The 15368-nt window shown below is 42.5% G+C and overlaps 2 protein-coding genes across 4 annotated transcripts; one reads left to right on the top strand and one right to left on the bottom strand.

Annotated features, from left to right (window-relative positions):
• The first annotated feature begins 19 nt into the window (after positions 1–19).
• Positions 20–4288, top strand: LOC115157252 (mucin-2). The gene is made up of 5 exons (XM_029705340.1): positions 20–253; positions 1665–1991; positions 2709–3182; positions 3296–3453; positions 3597–4288. Exons 1-5 carry the CDS (start codon positions 187–189, stop codon positions 3645–3647), a joined length of 1077 nt encoding a protein of 358 aa, XP_029561200.1. The 5' UTR covers positions 20–186; the 3' UTR covers positions 3648–4288.
• Positions 4289–5172: 884 nt separating this feature from the next.
• On the bottom strand, positions 5173–9529 carry LOC115157253 (microsomal glutathione S-transferase 3). 3 transcript variants are annotated; one of them, XM_029705344.1, is made up of 7 exons: positions 9424–9529; positions 8418–8552; positions 8230–8303; positions 8050–8107; positions 7798–7870; positions 6051–6120; positions 5173–5927 (listed from the first exon to the last, which is right to left on the bottom strand). In XM_029705344.1, the coding sequence occupies exons 2-7, from the start codon at positions 8532–8534 to the stop codon at positions 5906–5908; spliced, it is 414 nt and encodes a 137-aa protein (XP_029561204.1). In that variant the 5' UTR covers positions 8535–8552; positions 9424–9529; the 3' UTR covers positions 5173–5905. The 3 variants fall into 3 exon arrangements, with proteins under 3 accessions (XP_029561204.1, XP_029561202.1, XP_029561203.1); XM_029705342.1 differs by lacking the exons at positions 5173–5927; positions 6051–6120 and adding an exon at positions 6827–7702 and having other exon boundaries at positions 9424–9528; XM_029705343.1 differs by lacking the exons at positions 5173–5927; positions 6051–6120; positions 9424–9529 and adding exons at positions 6827–7702; positions 9073–9205.
• Positions 9530–15368: the final 5839 nt, after the last annotated feature.

The following is a 15368-nucleotide window of genomic DNA, read 5'->3' as shown; positions in this document are numbered from 1 at the left end:
GGCATTTCAACCCCACCCCTTCTTTCATATCCTCTAATGCCAGACCCTTCTGTAGTTTTAGCAATGCTGTTCTCTGTCATATAACCAACCGAAAGAACAGCAAAGAATACGCTCTAGCAAAGACGAGAACGGGCGTTAAAAGCCGTTGAACGTTTTATCATCGTATCCACGAAAGCGGCACATGAAATGAACATTGAAATGCATCTAGTGGTTTGTGCTTTGGTGATCCTTACCAGATCATCGCAGACAAAGGGTAGGTGTCGGTGTGTGTGCTGTGTTTAGAATAGACAGCTCGCTGAGAATATATATTTTGTGCTCGTCATTCAGCTTACTTTATCATCACAAAATATTCTGATGACAGTTATTCTGATATTCTGATTCTAGGCTAAATGTAAATGTAATGTTACCAATCTCATTTGGCAGTGTTTATCGACTGGTCATACACTTGGGCTACCTGTCAGTGCGGGTTATTATGAGGTTATTATGGGTAAGGATATTTTTACTGACATAAGAGGCCAATAGGAACATTCTTTGAATTTCTCAACATATTTTGCCTGATATTTTGCTTGATATCAGGGTTGGGGTTAATTGCCCAAATTATATTCTAATTTTATTACCTCTCCCCGTAAATTCCATGTAATTAAATTCAAATTCCAGGCCAGTCTTTGAATTCAGAGATAATTCAATTCCGTACAATTACAATATTAGGTAAATTCCAATAATTACATTCCTAATTCAATATTATGAACAAAACAATTCCACAAATTTGAATTCAATTCCCTCAGGGTTTGAGGTTGATCATTTCACTGTTCAGACAGCCTCGCTATAATGGAAATATAGAAATACAAGTTTAAATTATTTAAAACAAATCCTGTAGTCAATTTTTTATACTAAGTGGATTAATTCCATTACCTGGGAAATGTACACATATTGAATTCCAATTCAATTCCAAAGATTAAATGTGTTTACAATTCAAATTCAATTTAAATTCCTTAGTGAATTCATTAATATAATTGGAATTTCAAATTAAATTGGAATTTAACCTAACCCTGCTTGATATACTTAATCAATTATTCTTGTGAGTATTGCATTCTTATTTAAATGCATACTCGTTCAGTACTGTAGTCTCATATTCCAGTAAGCCAATGAAAACATGTTTTTGTATAGCCTATTGCATTTGGATTGTTTGCCAACTGCTCTTATTAGGAATATTTCATAACATAAGTATATCATATGACATGATCAACAAGCAGATCAATGAGTATTGCTGATAAGAATGGAAGATGAAATGATGTACCCCCTCTCAGCATTAGCCATGTATGCTCACCAGGCTACAGATGCCTAACTATGTAACACCACAGTGCTACAGGCCACTGGCACATTATTTATTCAACACTCAATACTCTAAAACAATGATCAATTCAATGGCATTTGAACATACACTAGACATACATGAAAATGCCAAAAATCATGACTAGGGCCTGACCAGAGCCCTGACTTTTTCCTGCTCAGGTTAAATGGAAAGGAAAAAGAATCAATACATATTTATTTCCCAGTTATGCTTTTTGAATTGTCTACCAGTATCAGTAATTCATCTATTCACAACAACATGGAGAACCAGGACATTATATTTATACAGTGACATCATCATTATTTTCTTGTAGGTCAGAGCACTGCTTTGCCCCCTGTCTTCATCCCAGTTGCCCTCCAGCGTGAGAGCGTGTCTACTGCATCCCAAGCCCTCCCAATTATCAATGAAGATGGGGATCTGGGGCCAGAGCCAGGTCCTGCCAATCAGACCTCACCAGACCAAGCGGATAGAGCCCCAACCAAACCAGCTGTTACCAACAGCGACAAGCTGCACCAATCAGATTCTGTTACAGACGCTGGTGACAGCGATGACATGGCTGTGACCAATCAGATGACCACGTCTCCACCTGCACACACAGTCAACACTGTTACCACCACCCAAGACAATGCCACTCTCGCAGGTACTGTAACCCAAAGGATATTTCACTTCTTTCAGCGTCATTAAGCCTGTCTATATTCCCCATGGTTACCCTGAGGTCGTCCTGTTTATGTAATACTATAGTAATTATATTACTCTGTGACTTTCTCTCAGCCACCACTCAGCTGGTAGCTTGTTTATATAGTGTTCAGTCTGAAAATAGACAGCCGCATTCTGCAAAAGCTGCTTGTTTGCACATACAGAAGCTTGCCTCAGGCTCCACCCACCATCAAGCAGCTTACCAGGGGAATAGAAAGTCTCCATCTTTCCCTTCTATCATGGTATGCCCTGGGCCTGGCTACCTGTGTGCCTTGGCCACAGGGAGTAGAGGGTTGTTGAGCGGTATAGAGGGGGATGTGGCAACCTGATGTAGGAGGTGTCGTTTTAACAAATATAACTATCTCTGTCAATGCTGAGCGAGTCTGCTGTATCTGATGCCTCTTCTGCCTGACAAAACACACAATATGACATAATACCATCCAGATTTCAATATATCTGTCTCCCTCTCATTCTTCTCCTTTTGCTTTCAAATAACAATGAGTAGAACCTCATTTAGGAGAAGCAGTAATGATGGTACATGAAAAAAGACTCATTGCAGAACCTTTATCTGTATCTTCCATTGAGATACTGTATGTACAGTGTGTAATACTGTCTGTATGTAATACTGTTGTAATTATATTTCTATGTGATTATCACTCAGCCGCTCCAGATGGCTCCTCCTCCTCATCCCCTGTGAAGAGCACCTCCCCTGCAGGACTGCCCTCCACCCTAGGGGGCACTACTAGCCACCCCTCCAACCTAGGGGACACTACTAGCCACCCCTCCACCCTAGGGGGCACTACTAGCCACCCCTCCAACCTAGGGGACACTACTAGCCACCCCTCCACTCTAGGGGGCACTACTAGCCACCCCTCCACCCTAGGGGGCACTACCCACCCTGGTTTCGCTGTAGGCCACCTCACCACCTCTACTCCTCCTGCCTTAGATACCAACCTACTTCCATCCCATGTTTTAATACCGATCCAGTCCTCTGTCCAACCCAGCACCCTTGCCCTGATCCCTTCCCCAACCCAACCCCTCACCATGGAGCACCCCCAGACCACTGCCCCAGTCCACGTCCCTGTCAGCCCGCCTCAACAGGAGGTTCCATCGGAGCTCAATGTTGGAGATGAGGGTAAGGTGATAATATACCAATTAACCAATCAAATTATTCACTCATTATCCAGTTAACAAATTACAAAACTAATTAGCCAATCAATCAATAAATCAGTTAACGTGTTGTTCCAGACAAAGGGCCACATCTCCACTCTCCTCTGGACCCTGTGCTGGCTGGCCTGGTCTCTGTCTTCATCGTCACCACAGCCGTAGTCTCTGTCATCCTCTTCCTCAAGTTCCGCCAACGGACCGACCACCCGGACTTCCACCGGCTGCAGGATCTACCCATGGTGACCATACTATACTTGACATGTTAGATTCAGGTCTTCTGTGGCATGACATGTTGTTAATGTGAGATATATGATTTCAATTAATTTGAAGTGATATAGTGTTTGGCAACATTATGACTCTCTTGTTTTGTCTTCCTGTCCAGGACGACTTGATGGAAGACACACCACTTTCCAGATACACTTACACTTACTGATGATGGAAACTTTTCATCAACAACAGTCAACTTTTCTTCTAACACAGCTACACAGCAGACACCCAATGGGCTGCTATTTTGGATCCTGGCAAAGCTTTTGACTGGACTCGAGGCCCTCCGCCAGCGCCCATGTTGACTCCCTATGATTCCCCCTTCTGAGCAGTTTCCAATTTGATTGTGTTCTGTTAACAATGAGAGGGCTTTCAATACCCAATGAGGAGTTTCAAATCTAGGCCAACATGAAAGGTTTCAACATTAGGCCAACATCAGAGGTTCCGTTTAAACATTAGGCCAACACCCTCAATATTCCCTTTGAAACTCTCGGACGTCTCATCTGCACAGGGGTCTGTTTTGTTCTTCAGAGACGAGTTCCCTTTGTAATGCACCCCCTCCTCCTGATACAGGTCATGCACAGCACAGGCTGCACTTTAATGTGTTATAGAAACAGTCACAGTGCTCTCACAGTCTCCAAAGCCCCTAAATGAGTTGGTACTGTATGAAGAAGACACAATGTCACGTTGGATGTTGTTGCCTGAGTCCAGGATCGAGGGAAAATGGAATGCTTACTGTAGAGGTACTTGATTTAAATGTTTATCAGTCTCCAATAAACCATGTTATAGAACTATTCTAATCATTGAACTGACCAAATATGATTGAAGTGCTCTTTCAAACCAGAATGCCTAGTGGGTTGAAAAACACCCATCCTTGGTCTTACTTGATAGCCAGTAAACATTCTGTAAATGTAACCCAAAACAGTCAGAAAAACAGTCAACCAACGAATGCAGAGAAGCTAATTTGATTGGGGGTGTAGAAAGGCAGGGGCGGCTGGTCCATTTTTAACCCAGTGGGCCTGTCTAACTTGGGGGTTTTTTTGCGCAAAATGATGATGATCTGGCTAATAATGGGGGCCTCAAGGTAAAAAAATGGGCTGGTGTGTTAGAAATACCAGAGGCCATTTCTGGTCTCAGTCCGCTCCTGCAAAAAGGAGGTAACCTCCAATAAGCGTGACTTGATTCAAAGCCATATAGATACAGATCCAATTCATAGACTACTTTGAGGAGAAAGGTTAAGGGTTAAAGGTTCACCAATGGTGATGAGACGGCGGTGCTTCATGTGGAAGTGATCAGCTAATAAACATTGTTAAACACAAATGGTGCAAAGTATAGTATTATCAAAATGTAAATGCAAAATGTATGCTTAGTATTTCTTTACAAGCCATAGGAAATGATGTAATTAGATATTTATTAACTATTTACTTGATATTTATGAGTGTCTCAGAAAATGATCCTTAAGTTAATTGGAAATAATAAAATGCAGAAACAGCAGAGTATGTATTAGAACTATGAGATTTTAAGTTACATTTAGATTGAAAATTACCTGAAGAAAATTACTTTTTGTCGTGCACTGCAACAAATTATATTTACAGTGTTTAAGTGTTTTACTTGTGATTTACCTGTAAGTGCCAAAAGTGATGTAAGAGGTTGACATACAGATGCAGGGTTAACTGTAAAAAATGAACGTTATATAAGGACTTTTTTTAATAATAAAACCTAAACCCTTTTTGCTGTGTGCCTCTGACTCTACAGCATAATGAGGAAGTGATTCACAAGTTCAGAGAGCTATTGTATTGTTAATTATACTGAAGAAAATATAAATGCAACAATTTCAAAGATTTTACTGATTTACAGTTCATAAGGAAATCAGTCAATTAAAATAAATTCATTAGGCCCTAATCTATGGATTTCACATGATTGGTAATACAGATTGGCATCTGTTAGTCACAGTACCTTAAAACAGGGATCATCAGCTAGATTCAGCCGAGGGCTGATTTCTTCTTGAGTGGATGGTTGGGGGGTCCGGGACATAATTACAAATAATTTGTAGACTGCTAATTGACCACAAGAAATCATGTTTGACTAAAACATACTCATTATAAACCTTCCTTACATTTGTATAAGATCGAATATGTCTCTCTATTATGTGTGAGAATACTTGGGAATAAATGTCCCTCTCCTCTTCAATGGCTGTGCGAAGTTGCTGCATTTGGCGAGTACTGGAACACGCTGTCGTACACGTCGATCCAGAGCATTCCAAATATACTCAATGGTTGACATGTCTGGTGAGTATGCGGGCCATGGAAGAACTGGGACATTTTCAGTTTCAAGGAATTGTATACAGATCCTTGCGACATGAGGCTGTGCATTATCATGCTGAAACATGAGGTGATTGCGGCGGGCTAAATGGCACGAGAATGGGCCTCAGGATCTCATCCCGGTATCCCTGTGAATTCAAATGGACATGAATAAAATGCAATAGTGTTCATTGTCCGTAGCTTGTGCCTGCCCATACTATAACCCCACCGCCACCGTGGGGCACTCTGTTCAAAACGTTGACATCAGTTACCTGCTCGCCATCACGACACCATACACGTCGTCTGCGGTTGTGAGGCCGGTTAGACATACTGCCAAATTCTCTAAAACGACATTGGAGGCAGCTTATGAACATTCAATTCTTTAGCAACAACTCTGGTGGACATTCCTGCAGTAAGCATGCCAATTGCACACTCCCTCAAAACTTGAGACATCTATGGCATTGTGTTGTGCGACAAAACTGCACATTTTTGAGTGGCTTTTTATTGTCCCCAGCACAAGGTGCACCTGTGAAATGATTATGCTGTTTAATCAGCTTCTTGATATGCCACACCTGTCAGGTGGATGGATTATCTTGGCAAAGGAGAAAATTCTCACTAACAGAGAAATTAGCTTTTAGTGCGTATGGAACATTTCTGGGATCTATTATTTCAGCTCATGAAACAACACTTTACATGTTGTGTTTATATTTTTGTTCAGTGTAGTACAGTCCCCAGCCCTAACCCAACCACGAACAGAACATTGCCTAATGGCTAAGATAATAGTAAAGTATTTATTGTGCCTGCATGTAGACTTAGAGGTGATGGGGCAGCAGGTAGCTTAGCGGTAACAAAAGTTGGGCCAATAACCAAAAGGTTGCTGGTTTGAATCCCTGAGCCAACAAGTTGAAAAATCTGTCAATATGCCCTTGAGCAAGGCACTTAAACCCTAATTGCTCCTGTAAGTCGTTCTGGATAAGAGAGTCTGCTAAATGACTAAAAGTTGTAAACTTAGGACAACTATGCAGATCAATGAGGACAACCACACACATTAACCTCTTGGTTCACTCTGGTTCTTCTGAAGCAATAACATCTCCTTATTCTCCACACACACATCACGCCCATGGATACAAACATTAAAACACAAGTCCATGATAGAACCTAGAAATGTTATTTAAGCCCATTTTCCATGGTCATTTTCTACATTAGAATTTAATTTAGAATACAGCACAGGAGGATGCTGCGGGTAGGACGGATCCTAACTATGGCAGTTATGGAGAGAATGGAATGGCATAAAACACCTGGAAACCATGTGTTTGATGCCATTCCAAATAATTCTCCTCCAGCCATTAACACGAGCCTGTCCTCTCCAATGAAGGTGCCACCAACCTCCTGTGGAATACAGTTTTGGCAACATTATGCATAAAAATACCACACTCTAACAAAGAGTAGCTGGTGAAGCACCATGAACAGCTTATCTGGGCCTATCAGTGTTGAGGAGGGGGTCTGGGAGGAGTTGGTGTGGTGTGGTAGTTATGGGATGATAAACCAACAGCCGTGGTCATCTCTTTCCAAATGTTTACTGAACTCTGTCTATACATATCATACACAAGTACGGATGCCCACAAAGGACATCCTACAACTACTAATAGACTGGGGTCAGGTGGGGTTGCAGTGCCTCTCACTGAAGAATGGTAGCAGGAATGGCAGCGGGAAAGGGAGCTAAGAACCTCATCCCAGGCCTCACCCAGTCACCACAGCCTAACAGTAGCATCCCAGAAAGGGAGCTAAGAACCTCATCCTGGTCTCATCCCAGGCCTCACCCAGTCACCACAGCCTAACAGGGTTCTGCCAAAGTTGGCTACAGTCAGAATCATGCCCAGCAGAGCAATGTTCCCGGATAACCCTGGCATCCTTTTTTTAGGATCTGAAAGGAATACATAGAACAAAACCCTTGAGTAAAGGCTGCCATATTGTTTTAATAAATTATTGTATTATAAGCATATTTATCAATTGTCTTACCTCCAGTGGAGTATCCGTATGCATAGATCTCCCTGCTTATAACCCATGTAATTCCAAGTCCACTGACTAGGCGCTGTAACACAAATGGCTCCCTGTTAAACAAAAGACTCTTAAAGAGTCTTAATGTCTTAATAAAAGGGAATCCAGATGAGTGTCTTTATGGAGTACTCTGACTATCTAGCTGTAAAGTCTGGGATGCATGGTACGCAAATCTAACATATATATAGTAAATGAATAAATGGTGGAACTCACAGGACTATGCAGACCACCAATGGCCAGACTGAAGAGGAAAGCAGGGTAGCTCTCCAGGCTGTAAAGTCAAAAATAATAACTTTGACCTAATATTACAAGAAATGTTTGGTTTTTATAACAAACATCTGGTTGTTTCCTCTGCCAAGTACATACTAAATGTTCATACTACATAGTACATACGTGTTCTGATGGGCTCGCTGGATGCAGTTGAAGATATTTCCAGAGTCTGGATCATTGCTGTACATCTGAGGGTACTGTCCAACAGAGAAGAGAAAATCAGGGGAACCATCCTGAGTTTTTATAGCCTAGTTTAAGCTTTAGATGATTCATTGGCTGACACACAGTGGGCCAGGTCCCAGGCAACTCACATTGATCTTGTACTTCTTGCGAGCTTTGCCAACTTTCACGGCGAGGTGGGCGACCATTACCATGCTGGCAACACCAGTGAGAACCACATACCCATATTCTTTAGACAGCACAACCATTCTGGCACTGATCTCCTGCTGCAAGAGAAAAACACATAGCCTACAGGTGAGTTGGTCAATCCCACTTTCACATTCACTGTAGATAAGATACTGGTTGAAAGTCCAATAAGTAAACTGTAGGCCCTAAATTAATAAATTACATTAGATCAATGCCAAGTCGTTGAAACCATAATATACTCCATTGTCTTGGAAAATAGGCTTCATGCTAATATGGAGTGTGCTTATTCTTTCTATTGTAGCCTATTGTTAGGATACTAAACTGCAAAAACCCTTTCCCTCTGCAAAGTTCTCAAAATGTGACACAAAATAAAAACCATCTATGCATGTAGTACAGCGCACAAAAAAGTTACAAATAAACAATAGCCTACGTAAAAGGCATATTTTCGCATTTTCAAGCGAGTAATTCAGTTGAACTTGATGCGCTAAAACAGATGCCTAATAACTCCACCCAGGGCCAAGTGTCTGCGGGCTTTCACTCGTCCCATGTAACTGATTTACGAATTATTAAGGGCACTGAATAGTAAGGAACTCTCCTCACCTGGTTGTCTAGGTCTTAATCGAAAGGAAAAAAAAAAAAAACGGCAGACACGACCAGGTCCTCCATGGAATGAGTTTGACACCCCTACGCTAAAAGCTCCCAAAACAAAAGCCGTGTTTGAGAGCATCAAAACGATTGCAGGCGACTGCCGACTGACTGATCTACAAATAACCTTGCCTCATAAATAACTACTCATTAGTATTTGTAGATCAGTCAATCAATATATTGCGTTGTTGATCCTCTCGAACACGGCCAACGTGAAGCCAACGGAGAACTAGGAGTGCAACATTATAAGCTATCCAGCAACAATACGTAACGTTGAATACCGTTTGTAAAATAAGTGTTATTTACCTGTTAATGACGATCTGAATAATGTTCGCAATTGAGTCAGTAATCCTGTGTCGTCTACTCGTAAGGGAGTCAGCCCTATATATAAACACACAGAAGAGGCGTGGTGCCTCCCCCTAGTGGGGCAGAGTTCATTTGGGCTGTATCAGATCGTAGGACTACTACCAATAATTCTGTTTTAGCATGACATTGAGTAATATAATAAAACAGAGTGAAATTAATAGAATAACTTTATTTACAGTTAGTGTTTCACAAGCCTATTTAAAGTATGTTTATGTTTGTGCAACCTCTTCATTTTCCTATGTGAGTTCAAACAGGGCCATATCTGACTCACAAACCCCTTGAGCTCTCTGTTCAGCCTAGTCATTGTGACAATGTCATGCGTGAGGGAAGTTCCCTTATGTTCACTACAGTTTTTGATAGAAAGTAATCAATCTGTAACCAGTTTTACTGCCCTTGTATATCACTCATAGAGTCCCATTCCCATTCATTCATCACTCATAGAGTGATTCTGCTGGCTCTTATCTACAGAAGGTAATTTCACCCGTCTATAAAGTGTGGCCATGGATTAGAGGGGGTTTAGTCATAGGACCATTTCATTATTCACTTCTGTTAATTCATTTGTGTTAAGATAAGTGTTAATTCCAAGATGGCATAGCAGTCAGATGTCCGTTGTTCTCCTCTTGTGTGTCCCGTGTATATATATATTTACATATTTTCTTCGCATATCTTTTAATATATTTTTTTCTAAAAACTCAACCTCAAAACACTCTCCTGCAACCCGCCTCACCAATTAAAAAAAAAAGTATTATTTACCTCAAATCTGAAATCCACAACAGAAGCAAGCCAGATGTTAGCCAGAGGCTGGCCAGTTCACTGGCTAACAGTGGAGTTCAGCTGTCCACGGTTGGCGGTCATCAGCTATCCCTTAGCTCGAAAAGCTATCGCCAGTTTTGTACAGCGCGACAGAGCATACCGGACCTATTTCTCTCCATATTCCCAGATTTCTACCGCAGGCTCTGGACATTTACACCTGGATCTTGCAGCTAGCTAGCTGCTAACCGAGTGACTATTGGCTAAAGTCGGTCCCGGAGCTAACATCAATTATTCCGGAGCTAGCCAACTGAAGAGTTCCATCAGCCACTCCTGGGCTACGTTCACCTATCCGGACCCGTTTTACTGCCGATGCGGAGCCCCATCGGGCCTTCACGACTGGACTACCGACGTTATCTGCCCGAGGGAGTTATCCAACAGGCCCCTCTGTCGCGACGTAATCTGAACGCCCATCTGCGGCCCACTAATCGTTAGCTGTCTTATCGGCTGCTATCTTAATAGGTCTATCGGACAATTTTCTTGGGCCACTATAACTATAACTATTTTGCCAATTGGACTGGTCTCCCCTACCACACGGAACCTCACTAATCTACAGACAAAAACGCACGAGGTGGCTAAAAACAGACCTCCCTCCATCTTCTGCCAGCTTGCTACCTATGGCCCGGCTAGCTGTCTGAATCTCACTTGGACATTTATGATCACTCGGCTAAGCATGCCTCTCCTTAATGTCAATATGCCTTGTCCATTGGTCTTCTGGTTAGTGTTTCTTGGCTTATTTCACTGTAGAGCCTCTAGCCCTGTTCATTATACCTTATCCAACCTTTCAGTTCCACCACGCACACATGCTATGACATCTTCTGGTTTCAATGATGTTTCTAGAGACAATATCTCTCTCATCATCACTCAATGCCTAGGTTTACCTCCACTGTATTCACATCCTACCATACCTTTGTCTGTACATTAAACCTTGAAGCTATTTTATCGCCCCCAGAAACCTGCTCCTTTTACTCTCTATTCCGGACGTCGAAAACGACCAATACTCATAGCTTTACCCGTACCCTTATCCTACTCCTCCTCTGTTCCTCTGGTGATGTAGAGGTGAATCCAGGCCCTGCAGTGCCTAGCTCCACTCCTATTCCCCAGGCGCTTTCTTTTGATGACTTCTGTAACCGTAATAGCCTTGGTTTCATGCATGTTAACATTAGAAGCCTCCTCCCTAAGTTTGTTTATTCACTGCTTTAGCACACTCTGCCAATCCGGATGTCCTAGCCGTGTCTGAATCCTGGCTTAGGAAGTCCACCAAAAACTCTGAAATCTTCATCCCGAACTACAACATTTTCAGACAAGATAGGCGGCCAAAGGGGGCGGTGTTGCAATCTACTGCAGAGATAGCCTGCAGAGTTCTGTCCTACTATCCAGGTCTGTACCCAAACAATTTGAACTTCTACTTTTAAAAATCCCTCTCTCTAAAAACAAGTCTCTCAGTGTTGCCGCCTGCTATAGACCACCCTCTGCCCCCAGCTGTGCTCTGGACACCATATGTGAACTGATTGCCCCCCATCTATCTTCAGAGCTCATGCTGCTAGGTGACCTAAACTGGGACATGCTTAACACCCCAGCTATCCTACAATCTAAACTTGATTCCCTCAATCTCACACTAATTATCAATGAACCTACCAGGTACCACCCCAAAGCCGTAAACACGGGCACCCTCATAGATATCATCCTAACCGACTTTCCCTCTAATACACCTCTGCTGTTTTCAACCAAGATCTCAGCGATCAGCCTGGTTTTTTTTTTTTATTCCTTCCTCACCATCTTTAATAAGCATGCCCCATTCAAGAAATGTAGAACCAGGAACAGATATAGCCCTTGATTCTCTCCAGACTGACTGCCCTTAACCAACACAAAAACATCCTGTGGCGTTCTGCATTAGCATCGAACAGCCCCCGTATATGCAACTTTTTAGAAAAGCCAAGGCTAGCTTTTTCAAGCAGAAATTTGCTTCCTGCAACACAAACTCAAAAAAGTTCTGGGACACTGTAAAGTCCATGGAGAATAAGAACACCTCCTCCCAGCTGCCCACTGCACTGAGGATAGGAAACTCTGTCACCTCTGATAAATCCACTATAATTGAGAATTTCAATAAGCATTTTTCTACAGCTGGCCATGCTTTCCACCTGGCTACGCCTACCGCGGTCAACAGTACTGCACCCCCCACAGCTACTCGCCCAAGCCTTCCCCATTTCTCCTTCTCCCAAATTAGTCAGCTGATGTTCTGAAAGAGCTGCAAAATCTGGACCCCTACAAATCAGCCGGGCTAGACAATCTGGACCCTTTCTTTCTAAAATTATCTGCCGAAATTGTTGCAAACCCTATTACTAGCCTGTTCAACCTCTCTTTCGTGTCGTCTGAGATTCCAAAAGATTGGAAAACAGCTGCTGTCATCCCCCTCTTCAAAGGAGGGGACACTCTTGACCCAAACTGCTACAGACCTATATCTATCCTACCCTGCCTTTCTAAGGTCTTCGAAAGCCAAGTCAACAAACAGATTACCGACCATTTCGAATCCCTCCGCACCTTCTCTGCTATGCAATCTGGTTTCAGAGCTGGTCATGGGTGCACCTCAGCCACGCTCAAGGTCCTAAACAATATCTTAACCGCCATCGATAAGAAACAATACTGTGCTGCCGTATTCCTTGACCTGGCCAAGGCTTTCGACTCTGTCAATCACCACATCCTCATCGGCAGACTCAATAGCCTTGGTTTCTCAAATGATTGCCTCGCCTGGTTCACCAACTACTTCTCTGATAGAGTTCAATGTGTCAAATTGGATGGCCTGTTGTCCAGGCCTCCGGTAGTCTCTATGGGGGTGCTGTGCCACAGGGTTCAATTCTTGGGCCAACTCTTTTCTCTGTATACATCAATGATGTCGCTCTTGCTGCTGGTGAGTCTCTGATCCACCTCTACGCAGACGACACCATTCTGTATACTTCTGGCCCTTCTTTGGACACTGTGTTAACAACCCTCCAGACGAGCTTCAATGCCATACAACTCTCCTTCCGTGGCCTCCAACTGCTCTTAAATACAAGTAAAACTAAATGCATGCTCTTCAACCGATCGCTGCCTGCACCTGCCCGCCCGTCCAGCATCACTACTCTGGACGGTTCTGACTTAGAATATGTGGACAACTACAAATACCTAGGTGTCTGGTTAGACTGTAAGCTCTCCTTCCAGACTCACATCAAACATCTCCAATCCAAAGTTAAATCTAGAATTGGCTTCCTATTTCGCAACAAAGCATCCTTCACTCATGCTGCCAAACATACCCTCGTAAAACTGACTATCCTACCGATCCTCGACTTCGGCGATGTAATTTCCAAATTGCCTCCAATACCCTACTCAATAAACTGGATGCAGTCTATCACAGTGCCATCTGTTTTGTCACCAAAGCCCCATATACTACCCACCACTGCGACCTGTACGCTCTCGTTGGCTGGCCCTCGCTTTATACTCGTCGCCAAACCCACTGGCTCCAGGTCATCTACAAGACCCTGCTAGGTAAAGTCCCCCCTTATCTCCGCTCACTGGTCACCATAGCAGCACCCACCTGTAGCACGCGCTACAGCAGGTATATCTCTCTGGTCACCCCCAAAGCCAATTCCTCCTTTGGCCGTCTCTCCTTCCAGTTCTCTGCTGCCAATGACTGGAACGAACTACAAAAATCTCTGAAACTGGAAACGCTTAACTCCCTCACTAGCTTTAAGCACCAGCTGTCAGAGCAGCTCACAGATCACTGCACCTGTACATAGCCCATCTATAATTTAGGCCAAACAACTACCTCTTCCCCTACTGTATTTATTTATTTTGCTCCTTTGCACCCCATTATTTCTATTTCTACTTTGCACTTTGTTCCACTGAAAATCTACCATTCCAGTGTTTTACTTGCTATATTGTATTTACTTTGCCACCATGGCCTTTTTTGCCTTTACCTCCCTTATCTCACCTCATTTGCTCACATTGTATATAGACTTATTTTTCTACTGTATTATTGACTGTATGTTTGTTTTACCCCATGTGTAACTCTGTGTTGTTGTATGTGTCGAACTGCTTTGCTTTATCTTGGCCAGGTCGCAATTGTAAATGAGAACTTGTTCTCAACTTGCCTACCTGGTTAAATAAAGGTGAAATAAATAAATAAATACAAATTTCACTGGTGTGTTTTTTTTCCAGTTACATTTGTTTTCATCCGTTTGGTTTTTGTTTCAGTTTGACACATTATGTCATACTAATTCTTCTCAATATCAAATGTAAACAATTGCTAGGCCCAACATTGAATATACATTCCAAGTGTTGGTCATAGGGAAGGGAATCCTGTTTAGCAATATTTTAACAATACTACATCACTAGATGGCACTATATCTTTAGTAAACAGCAGCCATAAGTACACTTTCTGAATGGCAGAAGCTTTGACTTTGGTCTCAGAGAAAGGATTATGACTATATCCCATTATGAAAAGTGTGAATAAATGCTCTCAGATTGGTTATGCTTCTTTGTTCTTTTTTGAAGCAGGGACATAATTGTGGATGAAGGCTTGATTTCATGTCCCTGACGTTATTATCTCTTGCTGACTGGCACGGTCTGTCTCCCTTTCGGTTGTTGACAGGCATTTTTCTGTCAAGTGCTTTGAGATTATTTTTGTAATGAAAAGCGCTATAGATGTTGAATGAATTATTAATTATTATTATAATCCAGCATCACATCTGTCCTCCCACCATGCTGCTGAATCTGAATCAGCACTTCAACACCTACACATGAATACAGGGAGAGAGAGAGATGCAATGGGAAATCCATGTGTATGTGCGCTTGTGGGAGAAAAGTTGTGTGAACTGGCTCTTGCCATGTCAATGTTATAGGTTATATAACAATAATACTGAAATAGTGGCATGTGGCTCCATGCCCAAGTAGACTGGCACTCTAAGTTTATGACCCTGCATCTGGCTAGACTGGAATATGACACACACACGACAGTTCATGACAGTGTAATAACCATCATGCCATCTTTAAATAGGCACTAGGTAATTTCATTTCATTGATAAATAAATACATTGAGA

This window comes from Salmo trutta, chromosome 21 (genome assembly GCF_901001165.1).
Source record: "Salmo trutta chromosome 21, fSalTru1.1, whole genome shotgun sequence".
In the NCBI taxonomy this organism is placed as follows: Eukaryota; Metazoa; Chordata; class Actinopteri; order Salmoniformes; family Salmonidae; genus Salmo; species Salmo trutta.
This window is presented reverse-complemented; position numbering and strand designations above follow the sequence as displayed.